Genomic DNA, 25,817 nt, shown 5'->3' with positions numbered 1-25,817 from the left:
TTGTTAATATGTTGCAAAGAAATTGTCTGTTTATCTGTACATATATATACTAATTGGTCTCATGCATGATTCTATGATCCATGTCTCCAAAAAAAAATATCATTCAATACACTATATTATAGCTATATTTTTATAATGACATGGAATCAATTTGGTCAATTTATTCTTAATGGCAAAAATGATTGGAAAAGAAAGGAGAAACATGATTGACTAATAAGCATATGTATATTCTTACATAGATGTCCTGTTTTTTCCTTTTGTTTGAACTTGAAGCAGTTTCCTAAATCAAAAAGGAGGACACGCTTGTATTATATAAACTGTACATACATACATCTAAGAAAAAAATTCTTGAAATTCACAGCAATTATGAATTTAATAAGAGATGCAATTTGTTTTTATACCACTTTCTTCTCCAACTGAAGAATTCTCCGACGAAGAGCAATGTTCCTCTCTTCCAATGCTGCATTTCTCTCTTTCAGTTCTCTCACGTGGAACTACAATATCAAACTTTGCTTCTGTTAGGGGTACAAGATCAACAATATAATTTAAAATAAAACTGGGCTACTGAACTAGGCCTAATCACATTGAATCACATTCAATCAACACTATATCTTCATTATAATCAAATACAGGAATTTCATATATCGCTGAAGCCACGATTTTCCTAAACGATGATGTACCTTTCGCCGGTTGACACTCGTTCCATCAAAGAAAAACGCACAATATTTCAACTATTTTTAGGGTTATCTCGTCAAATCTGTGGGAAAAAAATTACCTCATCCCCACCCACCCCCCATCCCCATTTAAAAAATTACTGGATCCGCCTATGATACGTATTTTTCAAAGCAAATATCAAAAATACCTAAAAATCATTAAGTATTGTAGATCAAAGGCACGTTAAACCTATGATGAAACTACCACGCATGACTGCACTAGGTCCATATGAAAATCAACATACCTCAGGTCCAAGTCTTTTTCTAGAGGTAATATCCTTCTCGGGTTTACTCTAGAAAACATCATATTAATCAATCATTTGAAAGGCACATTTTCCCAAGAGCACAGTCAGATTATTCCTTAAAATTAAGCAGACACCTAATTTTTCCTAGGTATTTCACACTTTAAATATTGATGTCAACTACAACCTATGTATTAGCAAGCATATCTTAATTTTGTCTCTCTATAAAAAATATTAAAATAATAATTAAATAAAATGATAAATAAATGTCCAATATTTTAGGCTTCCATATCTTTACTAATTGTATTGACAACCATTTCATTGTGGTGTGAAGAATGCTTGATAAATATATTTTAATCATATTGCGCAGCTAATAATATATTAGATTGTTTACTTGCTGTTCCCCAATACCGGCATTTATTTGTAAATACGATCGATTATCTCTCTCTCACGTTTCAAAATGACCACCAGTTATGTGTCCAGATTCTAGGGGGAAAAGTCTCTCTTATTTATACTATATTTTATTCACAAAGTGAATGGGATGGGGCAACAGGCATAGCCTATTTAAGCCCTCTCCATCTCTCTCTCTTTCCCTACTGTATACACACATTTCAAATGGCCATCAGATATTAGTCAAAAATCCTGCTCATTATTTTCCATGGGGTTTTGAAAGTGTTTTCAGAGACATTACCAGCAAGACTCAAATTTTGAAACTTTTTGTTATATACAGGATATCCCTGCCCAACGTTTCAATTATTCAATGTTGTCTGATCTTTACGAAATTAGTATGATGGCGTAGGAATAAAGTTATGAACTCGCCATTTTCAAATGTCCGCCATAAACGCGTCACATCTCTGAATAAAACTTGAAAAATATTAACTTGGGAACCCCGTCCGATTGTTTCCAGCTGGTTCTCAAAACCCTAATAAAGTCATTCCTAACATAGCCAGCTATCTCGCCTCCCCATGTTGTCCGCTGCTAGATTTTATGAAGTAGTTCACAGAATTAAACGATGCATGTTCTACTTTGATAATAACTGTTGGTAATATTTATAAGATATCAGTATTACGTTCTCCATATTCAATCAATGACCTACGTACTGCACATTAAAAAAAGCGAGTCTTAGGATTTGCGTATCCAAAAACGATGACGCAAGCAAACCCGCGACCTACGTTAAAACCGCGAATATTTCCGGACTCTCTCATCTTCGTGGAAATGCGAGTTACATACAATAGGTCCTTAGTACCCCTTACTAGTCGGAAGAGGCGACTGAATGGGGCGGTCTTTCGAAAGAATCCGCAAAAGCCGAGACCAAGTGTTACCGCAGGTGTGGCACGATAAAGATCCATCCCTGCTTAAAAGGCCGTAAGCGCCGAGCATAGACTAAAATTTGCAGCCCTTCGCCGGCAATGGTTGCGTCTCCATAATGATAAAATGAAAATTTCTCTATAAGGACATTAAACAATACCTAATCAATCAATGTAATCTTCGATACAACAGAATATTGACATAGGAACGAACCGTGGACGAATGAATGTGCAAATTCATCATAAAACGTTTTCCCTATAATATGATTTAAAAATTATTATCCCTTTATAATTGTAAAATTATGCGAATTTAAAATAAATGGAATTTCAATCCTATGTTATCTAGGGAGTTAATTCTAAAAAATATTCCCGCCCGTGCGGCGATAGATCTGTTCAATCTACGCTGAGATATCATTTTGAGGTCGAATGATGATTGTAACGGAGTATTTCATTTTTTTAGCACTTAATACTCGGCGGCCTTTTGTTAATCAAATCAGATGTCGCAGCAAAACATTTTATACCTTTGCCTCCTTCAGTTTTTCGTTGAATTCCTTCTTGGTTAAGACCCTCTCTTCAAACTGGCAGAGTAGGTCAAAGATCTCTGATTCTTTTCTTAACCCAGGAAGCTGCACAAAGAGCATCCTGTTCACTTTGTTATTACTCTGCCTCCTTAATCGCCATTGCTGATATTCCGTCATAATATTCTCAGCCTTCCTGAAACACCTTTGGCTAAGGCAGGCCACACTAATCGCTTCTTTCATAAGGCCACCGATGGATCCCTAAAATTAGAAACAATTTAATTCTCAGGTTTTGGTGCAATAATATCTAAAATATTTCACTTTTGATTTAAGTCCCACTTTTATAAAAGAGACAGATCAATTTGAAAATTTATGACTATATATGCCGCAAGAACCAAGTCTGCATGTTGCTAGATTATCAACATATCTAATTCAGGAAATTAGTATTCCTTTCAGCTATCAAAATCAATTACACTTCTATGATAGAAATTATTTCTTTCCAACCATTAAAGTTAATATATCAATTTCACTAGTTAGTATTTGCTTAATTCAAATAACAAACAGAATTTAATATGATTTAATATATCATTATGTGAATATTAATCTGAATGGAAATATATATATATATATATATATATATATATATATATATATATATACCGCTTTCATTTCGAAATGCTCCTCAGAATTCCTCCTCCACATCTTGTGGGCGGTATTCAGCATCTCATCTTCTTTCAGCACATCCTTCTCTGGGTGCAAGTTTCTCAGTATCTGTTAGATGAAAATTCGGGATTTAATCAAAAGTCTGTAATGTACAGCGACTTTAATAACATGCAATTGGTCACTACGTTGGTGCTAGCTGGAATGTTCATGACAGGAACCTTTGAAAGCTAAATTCGCTTTAAAATACCGTGCAAGTACCTCGAAGAAAAATGTGAAACATTAGATATCAACAACTCCATTGAACATGATGCTGTATAAAATGCACATGTTTAATTACCTGCACTTCCTCTCGGAAACTGACGGCATGCGTGAAATTGGACTTAACACGAGTGGGTGTGGCATCTGAAACTAAAAAAAAAAACCGGTCAGAACGGACCTACAAGCACGGTGTATGGATACTTTCAGTTGAATGTGACAATTTCAGAGAAATCTGTATCATGTTCATAGCAGATCAACTACTTTTGAACAATCAATGAAGTAATTATAGCTATATACCTGATGTTCTACTGAGTTTAAGTCCGTTGAGTTGTGCTATGTTGGCAAATTCCTTGGCAAAATCCACATTATTAAGGCCGTGCAATGACTTGAACATGTTGTCTGTGGCATAGAAAGCTAATGCTGAAACATGGACTACCATTTCTTCATAATCTGTGTGAATCTATTATGGAAAAAATAATAAATATTTTTGATCCGTAAAGATCTAGCGCAACTATGTTCAATTAAGTTTAGAATATGCACCCTGGCATTTGAACGGATATTTTCATAAATATTGCATTTTGTGTATCCTAATAATAACACAATAGGCGAGATTTTTGTCTTCTTAAAAATTAAAGTAAAATTTCTTGTATTTGAAAACAAAATTTAGTGATCGTAAAAAGTGTTTTCGATTTTGTCGATAGGGATATATATCCAATATCCATCGGGTTTAGCGCTTATGAGAAACAATTTCACTCCTGTGTAATACCTGTCTTGGACTCTGCATCTAATACCTGGGGTTTCAAAAACTTTCAATCAATGGATAATATTCAAAATAGGGCCATTCGGTATGTTATTGGGGTACATCGTTTTGCACTTAGATTACATGTTTACAGAGACAATGGCCAAATCAATATTATAGACGTTGGATTCATGTTATCCAATATTGGAAAAGGGATTTGTCCTTTGACAATGAGTGCATTACAAGATATACATTTGAATTTCAGTGGCGGATCTACACCTTACACCTTACTGTGTGTGTGGGGGGGGGGGGGGGGGTCCGAATGGGAAGGGCTTGGGATGGGGTGCGGGGGAATTTTTAAAAATATTGATTCAAGATTTAATTATATTTAAACAAATAGAATAAACTTGACTTATTGATTCAAGATAATTCAATTTAATGCATTTCAGACTGAAATTCTGGTTTCTTCTTGCTTTGATATATAGTTATCACTAAATAAAAAAAGAACGGGTTTTTTTATCGATCCCCCCAACCCCCACCCCTAAATCCGCGACTGACTTTGATTACAACAGATGCAGAAACAATTGGCGCAGTGATTTGAAAGAACTATTTCATAATCTAGAGTTAGACTAGTATTATTTTGAGTTAGAGTTAACGGTAGATAAAATATGGTTCAATCAAAACTACACTTTTCTTAGTCAAACTTTTGATAGTGAAATTTTCAATATTCACAAATTATGTACTTATGTATCTTTCCAAACGACTTTTGGTAGGCAAAATTATGTAGTTCTGGATATTCTTAAATATTTACGGTCAGTTTTGGCGCAATTTAGATGTGGAATTTAACAATTACGAATAGAGACTGGTAAATATAATGAAAAACCTGTTCAAGAACGAATTTGTACCTTTTGTTCTGAAAATAGTGTAGAAGACGAAATTCATTTTGAATATACACATGTCACTATAAATAAATTACTACTATACCATATCATATCTATTCACTATGTAATACGACATTAATTGTCATATCCCTTGAAATTTACTCGGACCCCATGCCGCTTGTTAATCAAAATAATAAAAGATAAGTGTTCAGATCTGATTGGCAGATTCAAACAATCTTGCCCAATGGGTATCCGAGACCGGAATGTGGACTGAAATTATTACCCTCTCACATTTTTTTTTTTAAATAGTGGATTCGATAGTCGCTGTAATTGCTCATAAATAATACTGATATTGACAGTTACAAGTATTTAGCATGATATCCTCGTAAGTTGATATAACTTGTTCAAGTTACTCTGATTCAGACTGTATTCAGGGAAAACCCTCACCATAATTAGGTAGTACCACTAAAACCAATCGGGATCGAAGTAGTATGCGACAGTACTATGTATACGTTTATGAATTTATGTATACATATTGTAACTGATGTGATAAGTCTTTAGCAATAAGGGGAGTATTTACTGTAATATTATAACATTAGCCACACAATTCAATTATTTTATATACGCAGACATTATTTATTATTATAGGCCCGTTGGGCGGGGTGTAAAATTATATTAAAATGTACCTTAAAAGTTTGTATTACACATGTCACTACAATGAAAGATTTACTAATTTAGTTACTTCTTAGTTTCTCAAACATTTGACGAAAATCGGTCCACATGCACAATTCCGAAAAATCGCGTGGATAAAAATTTTAAGAAAAAATATTAATGATAATAGAGAGAAAAACTTAAATAAGGTTTTCCTTGGGAAGGTCGTACAAGGAGAAAAATATGAGCCATCTCCCTTGAAATCGCTCGGGACGAAGATCAAAAACCATACCGACCGTCAATCAAATACTAGACAATAGACCCGCCAAGGCTAACAGACCAGCGCATCAACAGGACACCCAGTAGACTTGCTGAAGTCTCTGTTTACTTACCAGTGCTCTCTTTTAAAACTAAAGTCTTTTTAATAATGCCGAAATTGTGACGTTTAATTATGGTCGAGAGCAGATATTTAGATTTCTGAAACACAGTAAAATTTGGACGAAATGATAAAGTAATAAAAACAACATAGAAACTTGAACAAGTTCATCTACCGCAAATATATTTCGAAATCTTTAATTTCTTCTTCTTACATGTAGGAGGTGAATGAATAGATGAAAAAGAGTCGGTGAATACGTGAAACACAGAATCAAAGATCAAGAATATATCATTTGCATTTAAAACCTATCCAGGAGAAATTTGATCATATTGATAAATTCGATAATAATATCAAATCAATTAAACAATTTAGATATTTAAACGATTGATTCATTTGGCAGATTTACATTAACCTTTCCATGTATTTCTTTTTGTATAGCAATTAGCGCTTCTGATTGGGCATCTTTACATTTCTCTATGTAAATAAATATTATGACATCTTGAACTTTTCCAGAAACCGTACGGTAGTACAAGGGGTCTGTTAAGAATAACAAAACGGTCTTCCAATAGAAACGGAAGACCTTAATAATTGAAAAAAATCAGTATCCACATTGGAACGAAGATCAAAGAACATACCGCCAATCGATCGGATCTGGCTTGACGGACCGAGCGCATCAACAGAGCAACCGAGCTCGGGTGCGTTTATAAAAATCTGCCGCACAAATGTTGTCCTTCTTAATTATGAGTTGATAATTACAAATACATCATTCGCATTGAAAGGGACTGGTTCACAAGGGGGGGGGGGGTGACAAAAATATTTTTCCTTTTTAACGTTTTCAATTTCAAATCAAATTTATTTAGACGATGGGTTCCGTTGGTATTTTTACATTAATGTTTTTGTTTTTTGTTTGATTGTGTTTTTGAAAATCTATTCTACTTTCCATGTATTTTTTTTAATATAAGAATTAGCACTTAAGGGCGTCCTGGCCTTTCCTATAAGTATCGTACCGATTCGAAGGAGTGAAAAAAAAAACTTGGGTGTCACAGTTTATAAGAAAATAAAAAATATTGATTTTTGATATATATTTGAAAACTTATCTTGGGGGAATTTTTTTTTTTTTTTTTTTTTTTTGGTAAGTGTAAGAAAATATTTATGCAAAATTTATATTTTCTATGAAATTTGGATAAAAATTATAAAATTGTTATTCCTTTTATCATATTTATTGTAAAATATTATTTTTACTTTTAAAAAGAGGGATTTTTATTGAGATAAAATTAAAAAAAAAAGCTTTATGATAATTTGGTTTTATATGCTATATATTAATGCTTGTCAAAACAAAATCTGATGGCAGAATTATGGTTGGCTTCCTTTAACTCCAGATTGTCAAAACAAAAAGTAAGTGAACTGTCATATAATAATTGCCATATAAACAAGTTAATGATTTTTCCTTTCTTATTATCTAATAATGAACTGAAAGTGTTAAATATGGCAAAATAAAACAGTCATAAGAATGATGACGTGTATTCCCTTCTACCTCCCATCCACTGTAAGAAATGTCTGCATGGTGTCTGAACAGCTTTAGCACTTGAGCATTTGGGTACCACCTGTTATTGTTAACTTAATGGTATATATGGGGTCTCATATGCTAAGTCGTTTTTGTGACTTTTCCTACCGATTTTGTGACTTCTTGTCCAGTGACGTTTTGTCTAACCCAATACCCATTGAAACTTACCATAGTAATCTTTAAGTTTTCATCCTCTTTACCACAGACTACTTCTCTGACTGTTGAAGAATTGCCACCTGTTGATGTAGAATGAATTATTGATATTACAGTGGTAATGTCTACAACACATTTTAAAACTAAACGGTACCATTTATTAGTGCTCTAATGTAAAAATGTTTACTAAAGCCTTCGTAGAACATTTCCCCCTACTTCTTGGTAAGTTACAGTTTATGCAAATTATAACTTGATCAGATTAGAAATTGAGTAATCAAGTTAATTTTCTATTTAGTTACATGTACTTGAATTTCGGTGATAGACACAAAAATATTATTCTTTGTCAATTATGCAATAAAGCTAGTTGAATATTCATTGTTTGAAAGATTATTAAGGTATTCCAGGTGAACAATTTAGAAGGATTTAGATCAACATAAAAGTTTATTGTTGAATAATGATGAAAGTAAAGCAGATAAAATTCACATGACTGGTAAATGATTAGAAGCTGACCTTTTTGCACGTAAGATTTTTTGGAGGAGTTGTCTACCCTTTGTAAAAATAAGAAAAATCTAATTTTCTAAAAATGTGTGTGGTCAATGATTAACTGTATTTCATAATTTCATAAAAAGAAAGTGTATGTAACTTTCTACCAAGAGATTAGTATGAAAATATAATTTGTTTTTAAAATATTGTAATAATACATGTTTTTCCCATATACTTCAATGTTAAATTCTAAGTGAAATAAATCAAGCAGTAAACAAAATTTTGAAAATTCCTACGGTGGGTTACTTTTATTTGATGAACTCTTCAAAATGATACCATGATTACAAATATTCCACCATCCATTTATTAGATATGAAATATTGTCATTATACATTGAATACCTTAATTGACGATCCACACTCTGACAGCAACAGATTGATAGCTACAGTTGTTGAAATATCAGTAATGGTCTTTGCCATTATCGGCTCATCAGTTATACTTTATGATGTACGGGAGTTTAATTGTAATAATATAAAATGATGTAATAATATAAAATGAAAAATGGGTATTTCGGTAGGTAGGGGATGGAGGGTATTTCGGTGGGTTTTTAAAAAAATTTTTTTTTTAGGGTTTTTCGGTATTAATCAAACAAGGGTATTTAGGTAATTCTAGTTACCCCACTGGCTTGCATGTAGATACGTATTTTTCCTGAAGTTGGTAATATGAAAAACTTACTTGATGTCTGGAAGACAACATTTCCCCTCTTCAAACTCAAAGTCCAACCGGCCATGGTTAAGCAACGCTATGAAACGAAATGAATGCAAAGGTGAAGTGTCACGAAGGTGTTTATTAATTTATGACGTACCTGGTTTCACACCTTTTAATTACTAGGGGTGATTGGTTACTATATCTGAAGCCAATCATCAGTGCTCTTAAAATCTTAAAAATTGGCTTCTTAATGGCGTGGCTCTACTACACTGCACTACAATTAATAGTAATTATATAGGTGGGGAGTATGAAATGAGAAACATTACCATCTATGATTTAGTCTTTAATTATTATGTGTAGTAATTTTTATACATGAATAAGTTTTAAAATTTAACATCGATTTTGAGCCTAACTTTACCTTTGTTTCGCTTGAGCATGTGCTATCATGTAGATCGATCCTCATGTGATGTCATGGGTTTTTGCAAAATAAAATTTTTTCATCCAATTAAACTTTGCGCATGATAGAAATGTATCTTTCAGAAAATTTTATTCACTTAAAAAAAATAATAAACACACTATTGATAGTGAAAAGTATTATATTTTCCTTACAGAAACTGTATGACTATTATACCATCCTTTCCCTAAAATCTACAATTAATTTATACACATTTATAAATTAGAAGTTTTTCTAAACTGTTGACATGGAAATTGTTATATCAAAAAGTTTTAATCTTTTTTATTATTCGGTTTTGCGAAAATGTATGATTTGTTTTATGTTGACCTTGACTGTCCGATATTTTAAGAAAAGTGCAGTCATTAAATTGAAAGATGAGTTTGAAACCATAGTTGGTGCCATGATATCATATAACAGCAATGGATCTACTTTATATTGGATACTTTTTAGACTTCCTTGAAGTACCGAGAGGAGAAATCAGTTGAGGCAAATACATAAAGATATATGAATACGGTGCCTTTATTCAAACATCACTTACTCATTTGTCTTTCATATCCTGCGCTGAGATTGGCTCTTTCGAATCTTCTGATCTTTGAAAATGTCCGAAAAGTATTATACACAGACTTGTTTACGAAAAGTACCCAGATCTACAGAAAAGATCTGAGGTGCTTCCCGCCTGTGTGCCCATGATTGTGTATAATACACAACGTAGCGGTTACAGACATAGTCGCTACCACGGGAACAGTTCAAAGAACAGCGACAACAGTATTTGTATAGAGGCAGAAGGGAATAGATTGTGACTGTAAGAATCAGCAAATTTTTGGAAGAGAATTTGAAGTTTGTTGAAAAGGAAAAGACTGTGACCATTAGAATTCCAGCAATTTTGGAAAGAAAATTCAAAGGTAAGGCTTAAAATGTCGTTATTTTCGTAATATAATCAGTGATATAGATTTAAATCATGTTTAGAGGGTAGCGAAGAATATTAACATGTAATAATAGGTTTCTTGTTGGTATGCTATGCTTGTACTAGAACTAGTATCAGAGCGGATAACTATTACTGAATCCACAAATCCCAATAGCTACAAGTAGCACATGGTGTCTATGGTTTCTTATAAGTAGGCCCTATGCTATGGTGTACAGGTACAATACACGGTCCTCTATACTGTTATGATAACAATTTCCTGTGGTATGTGACAGCATAGATATATCCCAGTTTCACACCTTTCTTCAATACTCTGGATCATATGTGTAAAACTTGTTTTCATTACTATTACTTTTTAACTGGCATTTTGTCACCAAAACTTAAGTTCAATGTTCGCATCTTATGTATTTCAGTGAAATTACAACAGTATTTTGATGATTTACCGTCAATTCAATTTCAATTCTTTGTTAACTTTACTCACCACATTTCTTCTTATTATTATTCAAGAAATATATTTTTAAACAATTTTGCCGTCACTTTCAACGCTAATAATGTAGCCTCTCCGACTTATTTAACATGGGGGGGGGGGGGGGGGGGTTCCTTATAGAAACTTGGGCGCAATGATTCTCTTTACCGCACCATTTTCAATCATTCTAAACATTAGCTGGCTTTCTTTATGCAAATAAACAATTATAGTTTCATAGTCAATGTATAAATTTACAACCTGCAACTTGTGTACGATTTGTGATATTCTATACTACCGTTTTTAACGGGTACTACTAAACCGTAATTCAAAACAACTCATAAAATAATGAAACAAACACAATGTATTCCAGATATACATTTATTAGGTTAAGGTAGCTCACTACACTAATTTTTTATCGAATGGCTCGTTAAAACAACTCTTAAGAAGTAAGATTTCACCATCGAAAAAGTGATAAAAGCTCTCAAATATTTTAGGCTGTATTAATTTTTTGTGATTTATTCCAGGATGATTAGAGTCCAAATTTCGCTGTGATTTGATACATAATATTATGAATATCTAAGAAATCATACAGGGCTAAACGACTCAGATAGATGTTCGAATTGTTTTAATAAAAAATATTCACGAAAACGTTATTTGCTAATATTTTTTAAATTCATGGATATAATATTCAAAAATCACATGAATTAGAAAAAAGATATATTAGAGACATATATTTTAAAAAGAAATTGAAATTAAAAGGTCAAAATTAAGAAATATTACGATTTTTCTAATTTGAACCAAGTCCGATCGGAATTACTTAAGAAAAAAATAATAGGGTCAAAATTATCTTTGGGCGGAAGTGTCTGAAAAATGCGGGCTGAAGTGTCCTAATTGGCCCGTAATGCTTTTGGAGTAAATCGTAACTACCGGAACCTTACGGAAAAAGACGGGATCCGATTGGTTTGGAGTCTGAACAGATAGGACGACCGGCTATTTCCGTAACCACAAAATCCTCTTTCCGGTTACGGAAAACTCCGAAAAGGAACTGTAAATATAAATTTGACACTAATTTAAAAAACGGACAAAGTATAAATTTTTCCTCCAAACATATAATTTTCCTTTGTTTGTTCGGAATGGCTGTCATGGGTTACTACATTTTTCGTGCTGATTGTCAGTGCTTGTTTTCAGTAGATCCACCTACGAGATTTCGCGATTACAAGCATGGCGGAGCAGACGAATAATTTGGCTCGTTTACACATAGATCTACGTTTACATGTCAAATATTTAATGAAAACCAACTTTATTAGATATATCCAAGCGCACATTTGGTACTCTTATCATTGTAAACAATATTGGAGACTATTGCAAGGAGCCACGGAACTTATTACAGGTTATTCATAATTTTTTTTTTTTTTTTGCATCATTACGACTTCCGTATCACAGGTGCTAAATTGGGTCATGAAGTTGAATACATATGGGTCCATTTCAGATAAATGGAAAAAATAACGTCCGTCACAATGCGAAAAATCAGAATGAGAATTTTACATGAATTTTCATGTTTTTAGGTAAAATAATTATTCGACTTTCAATATATAACTGAGAAAAGATAGTTTGTCCATTGTTTTTAATAATTTTAGCAATAATATAAGACCCTGTAATTGTGACGGGTGTTATATTGACATCATTTCCTTTATGCATTTTGACATTTCTACCGATTTTTTTAAAGCAATTATTGAATTTATGAAAGAATCCAGGTCATTTTACCTGTAAACATATTTGTATTAAATGTAGATCTAGCACTTTTAATTTACCTTATATCATCTTTTTTCTACCAAGTGACGGTTGGTACTATTTTTTACTGAATTTTATGTTTCTGGCATGTTATCACTCACTAAATTGACACAACCAACAATCCTATTCCACAAGTGTATGCACAACTTCAAAGTACATAATTAAAGCATCATTTGATTAACTCTACACGGATGTTACCTTTGACAGTTTGACTTGTACAAGTTTGAGCGGACGTTGCATTTGACATTCTGTTTATCAATGCACTGCATGTACTCTATGTAGTCACTTTATATCAATGAAAAAAAAATTGAATGGTACTACTATATATATTAAAGCAAAATGTACATAGTTTATCTTAAGCTTTCTATATATGCACCCGTTGGTTATTAATCCTCCTCCTCCAAGTGCTAGTTGGCTTTGTAACACATTATTAAGGCGAGTGGTGTGATGCATACATGCTCATATTAACCAGGCTCTACTTAAGAATGTAACCTGGGGGTTCCAACTAGTGTAGTTTAAAAAAAGAGAACTAAAAGAAAGTAATTCGACACAAAAATCAATTTATTTTACTTTCTTCAAAACTTTTCACAAATGACATTCTTCCATGGAAGGTCATTGTGCAAGTTGAGAATTTCTTCTCATAGTTTAAACATCGAAATGGGTAGGTTTATCAACATTCTAAGAAAGGACCGATTATGCACAAAATGCGTATCTATTTACCATTGAAAATGAAATACATTTTCTTCATAACATGTGAAAAAATGATAACGAAAAAAAATTTAGTTGTATTATCAAAAATATCCAAAATTGTCCACTTTAGATAATAAACAAAAACTATTATGGCTACTCATCATTGTTGTAATTCTCTCGCGTTTGTCTATTTTTACTCTGAATTAGAAATGAAGTATTCTATTCTATGCAAGGGATTGGTTGGGGAAGGATAATAATATTTTTGCTATTTGGGGCCCCTTCAACCCCCCACTCCCTTCAATAAAATGTTCTAGATCTGCCAATGTCAAAAGTATTAGGCCTAAATTTTAAGTTTGATTATCAGACATCAGCTGCTCCCATTCTTCTATGTCCTTGAGATTATTATAAATATCACTAGTGTTTTTTTTTCATATTCTTTTTGTAGGTGCTGGCTGAGAATGAAGAGGAAAAGGAAATTATCTCTTGATGAATTTGACACCTTGAAAACATTGAAGGATATCACAAACCATTTACCAAAAGGTATCTAGAGAAGCTCAGTCTTATCTTATAAGTGCCATGATTTGAAATGGTGTGCTGTTTGGTAAATGAACTTAAGAATATCACTAATGAGTCAGATAGAAACAGTACTCATCAAACTTGGTTTTCGTGTTCATGATAATTAGGCTAGTACACTAAAGCATTCAAAAGGTAACACTTGATTGTTAATTTTCAGGCACAAAAAATAGATATGATGTTTTATTTTCTAAGCTGTCATCTCAATTTGTATGTAGCCTATACATTTTCTTACAGAAACAGGTCACTAAACATTGTATATTTATACTATTTATAAAATGTGAGCAATGGTCTTGTTTAACTTATGTGAGACAATTTAGAAGCTGTTAAGCACTGTGCATGCAGATTTATACATGTATTGACAAATATTATTTAATTCAGTTATAAATCAGAGAAATTCATTTGATCATTTGGATCAGGTGAGCTAAAATTGATATTGCAGTTATTAGTTGTATGATGTAAATTTTCTGAATTATGAATTTCTAGAAAAAGAAGTGGAGGATGCAAGAAATTTCAAGGCCCCAGCAACAGCCAGATGGAGAGACACAACAAAGTCTAGTAAGTTAAATAACTTATATTTAAAGACAGGTCAATTAAGGATGAATGCTACACCAGAGAATTTACCTTTATAGAAGTCTAAAGCTAGAAAAGAGACTATAATTGTCATACATGTATCTTTCAATGAATTTAGTAAAACACAATACTAATAAGTGGGTTATAAGCCTAAGCTATATGTATGCGAAGTTCACTAATTATCAAGGGTTGTAATTTTTAAAAAATTAATTTCATTTAACAGACCGAAATCATCGTAAAGTTAAAGGCAAGAGGTATGTAGATAAGACCAGTAGAACAACGGTAGTAGATGACTTGAGGATGAACTGTTGCCCACTCCATTGTATGGAACATTTGTCCTTTGATCTGGTGTATGACCTACGGACATCATTTTGGAACGAAGTTGTGACGGCCCAGAACTTGAAGATTCAAGAGCATCGACGTCAAGTTTCCAAGGAGAAATGTGTATTAAGTGGTCATCTAGTGTGCACAGAATGCTGGCGAATTGTTCATGGAGTGTCTAGGTCAAGGCAAGTAATGCATATTTTGTTTCAATATTTTCATTTTTGATTGAAGTTTGCCCTTAGTCTGCCCATAGCCTGTTAACTTTTCACGTTTTCAACTTTGTAGAAAATATTTTTTAAAAGATAGGAAGGACAGTGGCATGGAAAAGTTATGATATATTAATTTTTCTCATAACCCCCCCCCCCCCCCCTCCCAAGGTGAGCTGGTGTGCTACTAAACATGCTAAAGGAAAATATAATTTTACATGGGGATATGTAGGGAAATGTTTAAAAAACTTTTCAATATTACAAGGGCCATGATTTGACCATGCAGAAAACAGCACAAAGATCACAACATTTTGGGTTATGCTGCCAATGAAATTAATTATTCATCAATAGAATAAAATAATCCAAGTCTCCAGGACCCCAGTAATACATTATAAAACAAAGTTTATATTTTTTAATTCTCTCATTTCTGGAGTGACCTTAAAGGTTAAATAATATCTCATGGGAGTAAAGGAAAGGGGGGGGGGGGGTATTGCTTTTTATATAAGTAATGTTAATAAATTTTACCTTATATACAGGTACATAGGATATAAATCTGCCATTTCACCACCAATAGATGCAAGGACTGGCATGGTTTATGGCCACAAGAGGAGTGCTGAAGCTACCAACTTCCTAAACAATCTGGCAACAAAGCAAGGAGAGAAACAGCCTGATAAACCATGCATCATGCTGCCCACATGTTTATCCCAGAAAAATGCATATGAAGAATATGTCAAGGAACACGATAAACCATTCTGCTATAGACATTTCCAGAGGGTTTGGAAAGAGAGATATCCAGAGATGAAGGCATCTGAGGTATTTATATTGTTCAGTTCTAAACTTTACAAACCTTGAGAATAGTGGTATTCATGTATATGCACCTCTCCTTCCAAAAATGAGAAATAGAGTTTTCTTGTCAGAGCTATGTTGGATTTTCACCAAATATACCGGTAGTACAAATGTAAAGTAAAGTTAATCTTCATTGCAATTGTAACAAGTTCTAATTGTAAAGGGGACCATTATATATGTTCCCCAAACATCCCCCTTTTAAAATTGGTGTCATTGAGCTTCTACACAATCATTTTACATACAGTTTTTGTATTTTTGACATTTTAGTGTTATCCAATCAAAATGAAGCAAGAATAATAAGATTAATGATAATAAGAAACACTAAAAACAAAATGTTTCCAAACTTAGCTTGGGGAACACGATAATTGCTGCAGTTTAAAAAGAGCTACATTCTCATGTGATTGAAAATTGATAGTGTTTTTTTAATACTCTGAAGCAAGTGCGTAATACAAGTATGTTATCCTTCTTTTTTTTAGAGAACCACATTCACGGAATGTAAAGAATGTGCCATGATAAAGCAGTTGAAAACCCAAAAGCTCACCAAAGAACAGCTTGTTGTTCTTGAGAAGCAGAAAAAAGCTCACTTGCTAGTTGCCCGGTATGTGTAAATTATCATAAATCAGGTAAATTCTATTTAAAGAATAACTATCTAGATTTATCCATGCATGCTACAATTTTTATCTTGGACACTATTATAGAAATATGTCAATGGTTGTGACTTGAAAGCAATTTTCACCACTTTGCCAAATGAAGATACAAGAGATTAATCAACTGACCCTAACAAAGATTGATGATTGAATTGCAGGAATTTTAATTGACTTGATCCCAGGCTCTGAGGTTGAATGTCCAGTAGGGTGGTCTGCTAATGGAGCTATCTGGGCAATGATGATCGGTTGAGTTGATTGATTTTATATTATTTTCACTCATATGGAGACGTCACCATTGCCGGTGAAGGGCTGCAAAATGTAGGCCTATGCTCAGCACTGATTGATGCTGTCTGATTGTCACATTTCTCCCTCCTTAAATGTGTTCACACCTTGAAGACATCAACCCAGGATCTTTGTGTAGTTATATCTATCCCTAATCTTGGCACACTCTTTTTTCACTTATTAGGTATCTGTTCTGAATTGGGTATCAATTTTCAGTTTTTGATTTCAGTATTTATTTTCATTTATTGTTTACAGAATTGCAAGGGAAAAGTACTACAAACATGCTAAGAAAGCAGTGGAAAACAAGAAGAAATATATCTCGATCATCATCGACAATATGGACCAGTCGAAGACAAATCTGCCACGTTTTCCAACCTACCATAAGGTTAGTTTTAAACTTCACAAACTACAGATATCTCGTATTTACTTTGGACTAGCCACTGTAAAAAGCTGATGGTGGGAAACATATAACAGTGGATGCCATATAAAATCCTAGAAAATTATTTGAATATGGAAAATACATGCTCTTAGGTCACATGAAATGAAACTTCAAAAGGTCTGACCAAAGTGCATGATTCGTACTATGTTGGAGATCTGTTTGCCATTAGGTATATCTGCATTTAAAGGTGTCACATTTTTTACTTCTTTTCCACCAAATGGTAAAGTTCAGCTAAAATTGACTTATCATCCAAAAGTGATAAAGAAAAAATAATAAAATGCTATAAATTCATTCCTTGCCTCATTATTTAGTTTTTTAAATTCTGAATTCAAGCATAATAACAAACACTTGCAGTTGTGTTAGAAAGGAAAGAATTCTGCCTCATTACATTGCACAGCCTTGAATTCAGCTTCTAAAAACAATAGTAAATGGAGCAAACATATCAGAGTTTTTTAAGGTCTTGATTTCAGGGGCCAGGGCCTTTCGGATTGGGAAAAAGAGTGACATTTGCTTGAAATTGGGAAAAAATGTTTCATGTACAAAGAAATGGGGAAAAATTCAATTCAAAGTGCTTTAACGTGGGTCAGTCCTCATGTGACTTCTCAATATTGATGGTTAAAAGTGGAAAAACTATTAATTTCCACTCAATATAGTTTAATCTAATCAATAACCGTAGAAAATGTTGCCACCTTTTTAAATATGTCGGACATACAAAAACAGGAGTATATATCAACATAAAAAATCACACATTTTAGTTAAACAGAATGGTGAAAATTAATAGAAACTTGTTGAAAGGAAAAAATTTAAATGTCAACAGTGTAAGAAAACTGATAATTCATAGATATATAAAAATTTATTGTGGATATTAGGGAAATCGTGACATAGACATGCAGTAGAAGAAATTCCAGCATAGGAGTTATTGCCCTCGACAACATTTTAAACATTACCTATAAATAATTGATTATCTATGGAAAAATTTGGTAAACTTTTTCAGTATCAAAAGTTTACCAATTTTTTTTATCTTATTCAGTGAATAAAATTCCTCTGAAAGATATATTTCAATCACGCACAAAATTTAATTAGATAAAGATTTTGCAAAAACTTATGATATCACATGAGGATTGATCAACCTTAAGGTATAATTCGGCTCCTTCTGACTTTCAATTTGGTCAAAGTTTACCGCATTCAAATAAGCAGAGGCCAAAAAATTAGGTTTACTTAAGAATTCTGAAGCAAAAATTGTAATCTGGGGGAGTGTGAAGATTTATAAATGATTAGGCTACCCTGCTGGATTTGGTTTCATTGTTTAGGAATTTCAAAGCAAAAATGGGAAAAATACCTGCCTTTTAGCATTGGGAATGGGACCTTATTTCAGACCCCTACAGACCCTAAAAAATGCCTGCATATCCTTGTATAAAGTGCTTGGTTAGTCAATTTAAGAAATACATTGTTTAATTTTTCACAGGGAGATGCAAATTTGACACGACTACACCACCATGTCACTGGCGTACTAGCGCATGGGCAAAAGAAGTCCTATATATTTACATGGACAGACAAATTTGGGATGGACTGTAACATCACCATCAATTGTCTCCTTGAGGTCCTGAATGATATTTCAGAGGTACAGTACAGAATGTACATTATACATATATTATTAGCTCACCTGAGCTCTAAGCTCAATTGAGTTTTTCTGATCGCTTGTTCATTCATTGTCTGCCATTCTTTCATAGCAGGGTTATGATTAGTCATTTTGATATGCTAGCATTGACATGTAGTGCAGATTCGAGTTAATTCAGGTCATGGGCCCAGGTTTAGTATGGGGCATATTTATACATTATATAGAACCATTGATGATGAATGATACTTGTTGAACTGTAGAAACAAGATAAAAAAAACCTTTGACTTTTAGAGGTCAAGTTCATCCATGAAAATCAATGTTAGATTTACCATTTTATGATCTGATACTCCTTTAACTACAACTTCAGAGTGGTGTTTCCTTCATTAAAATACTCCCTGATTTAAATTTAAAATTACAAAATTAGATTGCCATTTCCAGTTGTTCAATATATTCACTTTCAATTTTCAGGAAAATTCCCTCCCACCTACTTTATACATACAAGCAGACAATTCTGCAAAGGATAATAAGAATTTCATCTTAATGGGGTTCCTGGCCAATTTGGTGCAGAGGAAAATTTTCAAGAAGGTAAGCATATTTGTTTAATGGGTATACTGGAATCGGGTTGTCCGTCTGTCTGTCCGTTTGTCCATCCGTCTGTAGACGCAATGGTTTTCGGGCTCTAAAGCATTATCCTTTTCACCTACCGTCACCATATCATATATATGGACTACCCATGGGATGAAGATGTTCCCTATCGATTTTGGGGTCAAAAGGTCAAAGGTCAAGCACACTGGACATCGAAGTAGCAATATGGTTTCCGGGCTCTAAAGCGTTATCCTTTCCACCTACAGTCACCATATCATACATATGGACTACCCATGGGATGAAGATGTTCCCTATCGATTTTGGGGTCAAGAGGTCAAAGGTCAAGCGCACTGGACATTGAAGTAGCAATATGGTTTTCGGGCTCTAAAGCATTATCCTTTACACCTACAGTCACCATATCAGACATATGGATTACCCATGGGATGAAGATGTTCCCTATTGATTTTGGGGTCAAAAGGTCAAAGGTCAAGTGCACTGGACATTGAAGTAACAATATGGTTTCCGGGCTCTAAAGCGTTATCCTTTCCACCTACAGTCACCATATCATACATATAAACTACCCATGGGATGAAGATGTTCCCTATCGATTTTGGGGTCAAAAGGTTAAAGGTCATGCGCACTGGATATGTATCAAAATAAGAGAATGAAAATCTTCTGGTTGTAAGCATAAATTCAGTATGAGGAGGCGGGTATTTGCTGTATCCATGTTTTACTGTACATTGTAAAAGTGTAATATTCAGATAACTTTATGCTGGATTTAGAAGTCCATTGAACAGATATGTCTGTTATTCGATGGCTATTAAGGTCTATAAGCCTCTTATTGTAGGGTTTATTTCAAACTTCTTTTTATGTTGAACATATCAATCACTCCTAAATCTGTGTTAAATTTTCAGATTAAGCTGTCTTTCCTAATGGTTGGTCATACACATGAGGATGTGGACCAGATGTTTTCAAGACTGTCCGTCCACTTATCTGGGAAGTCCATCCCTACACTTCCTGTGCTCCAGAGTCTGATGAAGGATGCATATCATCCTATACCGATGATTATGCATCTGAATGGGCTCTGGGACTACAGGAAGTTGGGAATGGCATCCCCAGTCTCGCTTACTGGCCACAGCAGTCCACACATATTTAGATTTAAGGAGGACCATGGGAAAGTTCTGATGGGGTATAAGGAATGGCCTTATAAAGCTGCTGAATACAAAACAGTAGACGTAACCCAACTGGCTGAAGCGTATAACCTGGACCCGGAACAACTTCATTTAGTAGCAGAGAAGGGGTCCAGGGCTTTTGACTTGATGATGACAGACCTTAGAAAATGGCAGGCAGGAGGGAAGTTAAGCGACGAACACATCAGTTGGTGGAAGGAACATTTAAGGTCGGAAAAGATCATGAACATCCCCTGTACCCCCAAGGCTTCTTCTTTCAATCCTTATCAAGTTCCTCCAGAAGATGGAGATTTCTATTCAACAATGACAGTTTTGGGCCAGCATGTCTCCAACCTTTCAAAGGAATCTGTTGTAAGTGAACTGTTAACTGGTTATAAGAATAATCATATACAATATTACGCTTGACTTAATATGATTTTAGGTCGTGAATCAGAGTAAACTCGTCACTTAAACTATTAAATTGATTATTGTCTATATTATATTATGTAAAGTCTTTCATCAGTATGGCCATTTTCGGAAGCATATAAGTATTGTTTTATACTGTTGGTGATTATTAGAATTAAGCTTAGATATGCAGAACAAGAATGTTGACATTAACTTGTAACTGATTTTCAGGTGGCTAATAAGGCCTGTGGGCCTCTTGTTTTGATTTGTTTGTCTTCATCTTACTGGCACTATAAATTTGAGTTAAGGACTCTCTTTTAGGAATCTAAACAGAGTTTTACAGTTTATAAATGCTTTTAACAAAAAAGTTTGTTGAGAGAAGACATTCTGATTCAAATATAGAGTAAATTAGTAACTTAGCCAACAGAATAATGACATGGAGTAAATTCAGTGGTTGTGATGAAAGCCTAGCTATTAAAGATCATTTTGCAATTATATATCAGATAACAGGCATTATATTTTGGAATGTGTAGATATATTGTTTCTGTTTTAATCATTGGTGTCATGAATATAGATATGAGGTATATATATTATTACTACAGTAACTTAATCCGAAGAGTCGGATCAGGTCGAGTTGACAGGCGCGGATCATCAGATCACACGAGAAGCGAAGCGTCGAGTTTGATCTGATGATCCGCGCCTGTCAACGAGACGTGATCCAACTCTTCGGATCAAGTTATTGTAATAATGATAAATTTATTATATACTCACTTCTGCATTTTAAATCCACATTTATAAGATGATAAATGTAATCCAAATTATCAAAAACACAGACATACCATGAAATTATGTTTTGTGTACGTAGTTTTGTTTTGTGACGCGGTCAATATTTTCCACAAATAACGTTGCGTTGATGCATTGTGACGGAATCAGAAAACCACAGCGTGGTGATCCGGAAAACCGGATCACACGCTGTGAAATCCACAGTATCAACGAACGATACATTGATGGGTATATAATAAAGCAAAGTATTACAGTATTCTTATAGTCGTCACACAATTACATACACATAGAATGAAACATGCATTCATATATATGCACATAATTCTGGGAGGGGATATACATGTATTAAATGTATACATAACAGTTTGATTCCATGCTATATTTCTTCCTTATTTGCAGGTCAGAGTTGTGAAAAGAAAAACCAGATAGGGTGCCAGTGTTACCAAGATGGGCGAAAAGGACAAACATAATTTCTGTCTTCTAATTAAGATATTTGTGATATATTTTGTATTTGATACACATATATTATGCTTTGGCATTGGCATTTTGAAGCAAAGGGAAATTAACATTAGACATTGCTTAGTCATTTGAAATTAAATGTGATTTTCATTATTGTTATTACACACTGATAAATTCCTTTCTATAACTATTTAACATTTTTGTTCATTTACCTCTTTAGTTTTCTATAGATTAGATATAATATTATCTGTCCGTGCTTTTTTCTCTGTACTTGCAGATATTTATTTTATATATGGTATGTTGCTTTGCCATAACAAGTTACAGATAAAGTTTGATATTCGTCTTGGTCCGTTGATTTATTTCACATAGTTATGGCCCTTGGACTTAGAAAAATAGCATGAATTATCCGTTTTCCAGACTTGTTTTGGCTGTGCTTGTAGATATTCATTTGATATTTGGTACATTCCTTTGCCATCATATCAAGTTACAGATCGAGTTCGAATTTCATCTCAGTCCCTTGTTTTTTCATTAAGCTATGGCTCTTGGACTTAGAAAAATAGCATGAATTGTTTGTTTACATCAAAGTTTCTTATCTCTGTAGATAAGAGTAGTACACTCATTAAAACTTTTAGCAAAGTAATACAACAATATAGCAACATTATTCATGATCACCTACATGTCACAGTTTATTGACTTGGTTAAAGATTTAAACCTAATTATAATTTTCTCCTTTTTTCCTGGTCTAGTCTCTACTGGAATAGTAGTTGATTTTCAACCATTCCTATCCTGGTTCCCCAATTTTCCATTTTACCATAACTTACATAATGAACTTTGAATGTTGTGGTACATATTTTGAAAATATGAGAGTACATGTATTCATACAGGAGTTTTAATTGTCAGAAAAAGGGAGCACACAAATTTTTAATGTATTTCTTTGTACTGTAAATATTTTGATAACTGTACATATAATGATTGAATTGTAGATATGTTAATAATTTTGACATGTATATTAGTGCTTTCCAAAGCTATATTGTTATTTATATGATTTATTTTCTAAACCAATTCATATGATGGTGTTTTGAAGCTGAAATGTAATGAACCATTTTTTAACTCTTTCAGCAACAACACTTGCTATTTTCAATTGATATTTCTTGTTATGAAAATAGATAGATTAAATACATGTCTCTTCGTTGGAATAATGAATGTGTAGGATTTGTATATTATTTCAGGACTGAGGTCAAAGTGATTATTTCTAAGCTCTTTAATTATTTCATGACAACATTCCCTTTTTGTCAAACATTGTGATTTGAAAATTTTACAAGTCCATCTAGTCACTAAATATAGTTTCTAAGTTAACAGCATTTGCTACAAACCATTGCTGTTGTAAAAAAAATTATGAAGGTGAAAACTACACATTATTATTTTTATAATTGATATGAATACGGTATGGAATGTAACCTATCCCCATGATTTCTCATTGTAATTGAAATCCAAAAATTTGGGAGAAATTTATATAGTTATATTAGGGGAGGGGTAATAAATTTCAACTTTTAAACATCATAGAAAATTTACAAGTCTCTTCATAATTTTCTTCAGGAATTTCAGTAAACTAAGCCATAAAATAAACAAACATACGCAGCCATTTCTTATCAAGTGTCCTTATTAGTCAATGAGACATTTTAGAAACTTTGCATGAATTGATAACTATTAAAAAATGTATATATGCTACAGATGATGTAAACCACTGGGTTAGCATATGTATGCATTCATGTAATAAATTGAAAGTTTTATAAATTCAACTGCCTTATATTGTTGTATTTTCAGTAATTTGTCTGATGCAATACATTATGTGGTTCATGATTACTATATAGAAAACAGACGAGGTTCAATTGGATTAATGTACCATATGCTGAAATTATAATAAATCAATGAGTCTGGAAAGGTATCTTATGTGCATCACACTGTATAACAAAAGGATAATGAGCAATTTTGAAGGATTTCTAAAATCAACATGAATATTTATTGTTAAACAATGATGAAAGTGAAGTATATGACTGGTAAATGATTAGAAGCTGACCGTTTTGCACTCGAACTTTTTTGAAGAGTTACCTACCCTTTGCTAAAGTAAAAAATTAATTTTCTGAAAATTTATGTGGTAAATGTTTACTTTTATTTCATATTTTCATAAAGAGAAGGTAAATGTAACTTTCTACCAAGAGATTAGTATGAAAATATGATTTGTTTGAATGATATTTTATTAAAACATGCTCTTCCCATAGACTTTGATGTAAAACTCTTGGTGAAATAAACCGAGCAGTAAACAAAATACTTGAAATTTCTATGGGGAGTATTTTTATTTGATAATTAAGCCCTTCAAAATGATACCATGATCACAAAAAGTCCACCATCCATTTACTAAATATGAAATTGGTCATTATACATTGAATAACTTAAGTTTTAACTCAGGACACACTCATGCGATTAAGTAATTGTTATACTTATTACTCAATTTAACTTAAAAGACTTATAGCAAAGCCTAGTTATGCATCTATGAAGAACTCGTTAGTAGCATATCTAGTGCTATAGAAAAGTTATATGTATCTAGTAACCCCAGCCTGTAATCTTGGTGTATTGTTAAATGCATCACTTGAATCTGATGAAGTTGAAAGATGATATAGAAAGATGATATGGAGAGGTATTTTGGGAAACAATATTATGTGTATATGTAAGTGGATCTTAAAAATGGGATCCCCCCCCCTTCTTTTTTTTGACAGCTTTTGAAAAAAAGTCAGCATTAACCGGTCATCAAACCCTCATCCCCATTTTTAGGGTGGAAAAGGTCCAAATTTGGGTTGCAACTCCCTTTGCAGATTTTCTGGGTCCACCCATGTTAAGACAAACTTACCTCAGTAAGTATATAAACACACATAAAAACAACCTTTTTTAAAGAAAAATTTTCATGATGAGAGTTTGAGCCGTACTTGTTCTTGGATTAAAACATCCAGGGTCGGGCATGTCTAGGGCCAGAATGTCTGTAAACCGTGTATTCGCATACTGTCAAAGTCTTTACAATGCTTGAGGTAACACTATGCAACAGGTTAAAAAAGGACATTGAAATGATGAGGTGAATGCGATTGTCAACGAAGCGAAGACAGAACCGAAGCATACATGTTGTAAAACGATTCTCTGTCAAAAATCAGCGAGAATCTTTAGTGAGATGTCTGATTTGGTTCACTGAACATCTAGCAGCAAGTGTAAGCAGGTAGAATATACTGAAAACAATCGGCAACAAACTATATAGTGATATTATGTTTTTAACACGGACAAGT

At 33.3% G+C, this 25,817-nt stretch overlaps 2 protein-coding genes across 2 annotated transcripts; one reads left to right on the top strand and one right to left on the bottom strand.

Annotated features, from left to right (window-relative positions):
- Positions 1-166: 166 nt before the first annotated feature.
- On the bottom strand, positions 167-11,204 carry LOC130048630 (uncharacterized). Its single transcript, XM_056145625.1, has 10 exons — positions 9,675-11,204; positions 9,284-9,350; positions 8,081-8,148; positions 3,999-4,161; positions 3,781-3,851; positions 3,441-3,551; positions 2,784-3,041; positions 959-1,006; positions 402-494; positions 167-280 (listed from the first exon to the last, which is right to left on the bottom strand). Exons 1-10 carry the CDS (start codon positions 9,717-9,719, stop codon positions 167-169), a joined length of 1,038 nt encoding a protein of 345 aa, XP_056001600.1. The 5' UTR covers positions 9,720-11,204.
- Positions 11,205-14,011: 2,807 nt separating this feature from the next.
- LOC125670729 (uncharacterized) lies at positions 14,012-24,287 on the top strand. The gene is made up of 10 exons (XM_056143771.1): positions 14,012-14,119; positions 14,639-14,710; positions 14,949-15,220; positions 15,805-16,068; positions 16,578-16,699; positions 17,286-17,415; positions 18,935-19,090; positions 19,556-19,672; positions 20,587-21,213; positions 22,429-24,287. Exons 1-10 carry the CDS (start codon positions 14,038-14,040, stop codon positions 22,456-22,458), a joined length of 1,872 nt encoding a protein of 623 aa, XP_055999746.1. The 5' UTR covers positions 14,012-14,037; the 3' UTR covers positions 22,459-24,287.
- The last annotated feature ends 1,530 nt before the right edge of the window (positions 24,288-25,817 follow it).

This window comes from Ostrea edulis, chromosome 7 (genome assembly GCF_947568905.1).
Source record: "Ostrea edulis chromosome 7, xbOstEdul1.1, whole genome shotgun sequence".
Taxonomy (NCBI): Eukaryota; Metazoa; Mollusca; class Bivalvia; order Ostreida; family Ostreidae; genus Ostrea; species Ostrea edulis.
Note: the sequence above shows the minus strand (reverse complement) of the source record. Positions and strands in the feature narration are given on the sequence as shown.